Source organism: Sesamum indicum, linkage group LG8 (assembly GCF_026168435.1).
Source record: "Sesamum indicum cultivar Baizhima isolate 11 linkage group LG8, ASM2616843v1, whole genome shotgun sequence".
Taxonomy (NCBI): Eukaryota; Viridiplantae; Streptophyta; class Magnoliopsida; order Lamiales; family Pedaliaceae; genus Sesamum; species Sesamum indicum.
In genome coordinates, this window is record NC_142664.1 from 2,446,976 (window position 1) to 2,452,170 (window position 5,195).

The window sequence follows — 5,195 nt, forward strand, 5'->3', positions numbered from 1 at the left end:
AAACGGTGTGATTATTTATTCATAATATAGAAATAATTTTTAATATTAAAAAATTCATAAGAAAATTTTTAATATTTTTATATATCACAAGGGGTCAAAATATAATATATTTAACCCGATTCTATTTGATAGGATTCCAGATAATTTTATATGTGATATTTCAAATATTCCTCGCAAAATTTCGGGAGTTTTCAGCCAAATGGTACCAGCTTAAAGTGAAAATTGCCGACAATAAAGAGGTAAAAAGCCATCTAGATATAACAATAAAGATGGAGACAGAAACGAAATGAATGACATATTATTTATTTAACATTCTTTTGTATTGGAAAAGAGGGAGTGCATCCAACTACTTTTACACTTTCAGATTGAGTTAGTAATGTTTTGAAAACTTTACCAGAGCTAATTGTAACTTTTAAGCTAACAAAAATGTACTCACGATTAGACACAATCTCTTCTGAATGTAAATTACCCCAAGTTCTCTGAATAGGTAAAATAGGCACAGTTTGTCACAGCATCATTCTACTTGGGATAAGAATCTCTCTCGCTCTCTCTCTCTCTCTCTCTCTCTCTCTCTCTCTCTCTCTCTCTCTCTCTCTCTCTCTCTCTCTCTGTGTGTGTTGTTCTGTAAGGTGGAGCATGGAAAACTATTTCAACTTTTACATCAAAAAATTTCATAACCTGTCGTCAGATTTGACTGTCTGTCAGCGAACACGATCGATCTGCTCCCCTCCGTGCAACAGATGAATCCTTGGACAAAGGTTCTGAAATCTTAGCAGCTGTTTCTTGAAGTCTAGGCCTTATTAGTGGCCTTCGCAAGAACTTGAGTGGCCACCTTTTAGGCTTTATTTGCCCCAGTAATTTCAGCTGTTCCTTTCTGAACTTCCGGTTGGCGTACCATGCTCCACCACGCCAACCCAAACCATACCTGAAAGTTTAACGTGAGGTGAGAGAGAAATAGATCAGGGAAATCCAAAGTGAGAAATGCATTTAATATATAGGTATGTTGTCATCTTGAGTTGTTAATTTACAAAAGGTTGATGCATAGAGGACGGTAAAGCAAAGCAGTAGGCCAACTAACAATACCATCATAATGAATAGAGATGTAAGGACTTCAGACTTCCTGAACAATAAGACTTCATGTTACTAAAGAGCCTAAACGTTAGGCCTCTTTTTTCATCTTAGTAAGTATTTAGTAATTACTTGAAGCAAACAGTTAAATCACTTGAGAACTATAAAAATCATGAGTGTTTTCCGTAAGTCAACCTTCGTTTTTCCCCGCTAATGCGGATACAACTTCAAGCAGAAGTTCTTTGGACACACCCCACTTGCTTCTCTCACATTTATCCATACACTATAAACAAACATCAAGTCTAGAGGATAATTAGATAAATTTTATGGTTTTCCTTGGAATAAAGAAATTATAATATTTTAATTGCTTAAACACAAAGGATGAGAGATGTCTCCAAAAGAAAACAACTATTTTACAAAGATCGTTACAAGATCTTGCTGACAGCAAACAATTGTCAAAATCCAGGTTACGTCGCACATCTCTTCAATAATATATACATATAGTATATTCAATGGATTCTGAGGGAAAATAAGTCACTGGTATGGAACTAGTCCAGTCCCTTCAAACACTCGTATTCTTGGAGGGCCACTGCAAAGATTAAATATATCAAAACTGCAGAGAAGATCAAGAAAAATTGAAAGCCATGTTAACTGACCCTATAATCAAACTGGTCCCAGCAGTGGCAACACAAGCTGGTATACTAACAGTGCCTGAAACAAGCTTTTTAAACTCAGGGTCTTCTATTTGATAAGTGCTTTTCATCTGCCAAGATAAGGATCACAATCCATGTCAACCATACAACAAAAGGGAACTGGAAGCAGTAAAATTAAATTCTTGGAGAGAGTGAAAAACAATATACATCAAATTGATGTCCCAAAAGTTACCGAGTAATTGTGTAATATTTGCACATCTAAATGAATTGAAAGATAGTGAAGTCCCCATATAAAAAAAAAAAAAAAAAAAAAAAGAATGATAGTGATGTCATGCAGCGCTACACAGAAAGATTGTTTATATACTCAGAATTTGTTGCACATCAAGATTGTTTATATATACTTAGAATTTGCAATGAGTACTTATACAGATATACAGCTTAAGTATTCACTTTGAATAGGACGGTATAAGCAATTACTTCATGCATCACAACAACTTTTGTCTGTTTTATTTGTGTCAAGGTCCATCAAATATGGCCTTAAGAGAGGGGTTTTTCTTTTTCAAAATAATTAATAAGAGATCATCTCTACACTGACATACCACATTTTATGCACAAGACTGTAAAAGAGCAGAAAAAAGAAACACACACACCCAAGATCCCCGACCAGAGCCATCACCTAAAAAAATCCTCAAGCTAAAGGTATTGAGAAACAGTTTTGCCTACAATAACCAAGACAACTGCAAATATTCCGACCATGTCAAACACAAGAAATAAACAAATTCAGTAACATTTATGCATTCATGATGATGATACTGAAGAGTAGTCATGAAAGTTCCACTGGCTATAGAGTGTAGAATGTAAACCATAGACAACAATTTTGACTAGGATAGCTAACTGTCTTTCTAGGCCAAACAGTTTGTTCAATCTCACAACACCCTTCCCCTGTAGAGTCAAAATAATAAAGAAATGAGTAAATAACACGAACATTAGCAGAAACATCAAGATGATGATCATGACAAGGAAATAATAAAAAGTGAGAGTAAAATAACAAATTCTCCAAATCTTATTCATCTGATGACTCCAGAATTTCATGGCTAGTAACCTCAGAGTCAAGTGATCCCATTTATCTAATGTAAATCTTAAGTCAACCAGAATTTTAACTTAGACATGGTTAATTAACAAAGGCCAAAGGCCCAAAGAAGAATATCATTGCCCATTATCAGCCAAAAGAAAAGACAATATAATTTCATGCTTTACTATGCTCTAGGAATTAATCTTAAGCACTTTAATACCAACCCTCTTCCCCATAGCAATAAAAAGTAGAGAAAAGATTTCGAACATGAAATTACACCTTAAAAGGAGGTATTAAACTTGTTATAAGCTCCACAAATGGTACAATAAGTAATGGTAGATAACATAAGACTTTAGCAAAGGCTTACAGCTTTCTCAATTGATTCAAGCCTTTGTTCAACTCTGGATTCATGAAGGTGACGTAAAGTATAACCTGCATCAACATTGACATCAAATAAGGCGCAAATCTTCGAGAGACTGCTAAGCAGCAATCTGTCATATTAATTACTGACTGCATCACTTTCCAATCAAGTGATTGACCCCAGAAAGAAAAGAATCCATAAGCTTCAAAGATATACTATGAAAACAAGATTCAACCATCTTCTGACCACTGTTCTTCACTTTACTTGGACAGCATTTGCTGTTACCCTATAGATGAAACCTTGCTCTGTAATACTACAAAGTGATGTTCAAGTTGACAAAGACATGCAGTACTTTAGTATCTCGAGGTATTAAATTTCAATTTCCCGATTAGGAAATACACCTAACTGGCAGGTGTAATGAATTGCAAGTGTCTCACAAAATGAATGAGGGAGACCTTACATTGGAAGCTTCTTTTTTCTATGAATCTTAAAATGCCACTTCAAGTGATGGCATGGGAAAAGCAGCATGATCGTCTCTAAGTTTAGCTCTCAATTAAACCGTGACATACCATTAGATATATAAATCATTTAAGGGAATTCCATTACATAAAGAAACATATGCAAAATATTACCAGAGAACAAAAAATGTGCCATGTAAACACACCAACTTAAGAGAATTTGTAACTTCAATAATTTCAAAGTTCATAGACAATTACAATAAATAATATACAGATCAATTGCCTATACACATTTTCCGTTTCTGATATCTATCCCAAGCCATGTTTTTGGTCCTAATGGGATTGCAACAGTGTCCTAACATATATTCCTCAAATTTTAACTATATCAAAATGGTGTCAGCAGCCTCATACTCATGGCAACCTGTTCTGTTACACATACTCCTATGCAAACTCTTCATCATTTTTCATTCACATGACACTTAACGATTACAATTATACATACTTCTATTCGATTCAAAGAAGTTTCCTGCATCCCAATTCTAAGAATTCAGTTCCAAGCATCCAAGAAACCATTCAAACACATAAAACTAGGCACGACGACAGAAACCTCAGGAAGATCCCCATTGGCAAACATACTCACAAAAAGAAAAAGTAAGAAAGAAGAAGAAGAAGAAAGAGAGAGACCAGCCCATGCTGTAGCAACTGATGCAATGGAAGTGGAGATGGTAAACACCACCTTGTGCCTCTCAAATATATCCTGCAACATCAAAACCCACAAAAATGGCGTCATCAACAACCGAACAAAAACCCAGATGAAACAATCAGCCCAACTTCAATTTAAACATAAATAGATACATTCAAACAAATATCATATTTTTCCCAAAAACAAAAAGAGGAGATTGTTCACAGTTACCTTAGTGGAGTAAAAAGTGTCCTGCACAGCAGATAACGAGTTCAAAGCTTTTCTTCTCAACTCGGCCACTGTTAGATAGTTCATGATCGAGGAGCCCGATGCCCTCAAACGCGGTATACCTCTATACATTCCCACAAATTATTCCCTTTTTCCCCCTTAATTTTTTCTGGTTTCTTCAAAAGTTTTCTGGTATTTTAATTCCAGGCAAAGAGCAATTCATCCTTTAGGGATTGGGTTCCCGATCAGTGGAAAGGATTCGCGCACGGAAACGGGTATCAAACTTGGAAACTTGGGAACAGTCTATCGAACCAGGAACTTTGAACCGAAGGCCGAGTAAATTATATATATATTATATTTTGCCCCCTTGAAATATTCTATATTGCAGTTTCCTCTCTAATGTGTCAACATATTTATAGCACATTTTCATTTCAAAATGAAACTTCTATTTAACTATACATATAATACTTATTATATAAGAATTAAAAAATATTTTATAATATTGTTTTTCTAAAAAAAATAATAGTTAAGAGTCAATATTTTCAACCATTGTTTTATAGAAGCATATTCTATCACAAAAAGAATATAGAGGAAATAAATGTTTAGGAGATATTATTTTAATTTTTAAATATAATCATTATAATTAAATCAAGAAAAATATCATTTATAATCA

General features: G+C 34.4%; 1 protein-coding gene across 4 annotated transcripts; it reads right to left on the bottom strand.

Annotated features, from left to right (window-relative positions):
• Positions 1-365: 365 nt before the first annotated feature.
• LOC105167453 (triacylglycerol lipase-like protein) lies at positions 366-4,853 on the bottom strand. Of its 4 annotated transcripts, none has more exons than XR_016066614.1 (6): positions 4,526-4,853; positions 4,297-4,369; positions 3,161-3,225; positions 2,585-2,663; positions 1,725-1,831; positions 785-925 (listed from the first exon to the last, which is right to left on the bottom strand). XR_016066614.1 is itself a non-coding variant. In XM_011087185.3 (5 exons), the coding sequence occupies exons 1-5, from the start codon at positions 4,652-4,654 to the stop codon at positions 685-687; spliced, it is 615 nt and encodes a 204-aa protein (XP_011085487.1). In that variant the 5' UTR covers positions 4,655-4,851; the 3' UTR covers positions 366-684. The 4 variants fall into 4 exon arrangements, 2 of the variants coding, with proteins under 2 accessions (XP_011085487.1, XP_020551375.1); XR_016066615.1 differs by lacking the exon at positions 785-925 and adding an exon at positions 1,458-1,657; XM_011087185.3 differs by lacking the exon at positions 2,585-2,663 and having other exon boundaries at positions 366-925; positions 4,526-4,851.
• Between the last annotated feature and the right edge of the window lie 342 nt (positions 4,854-5,195).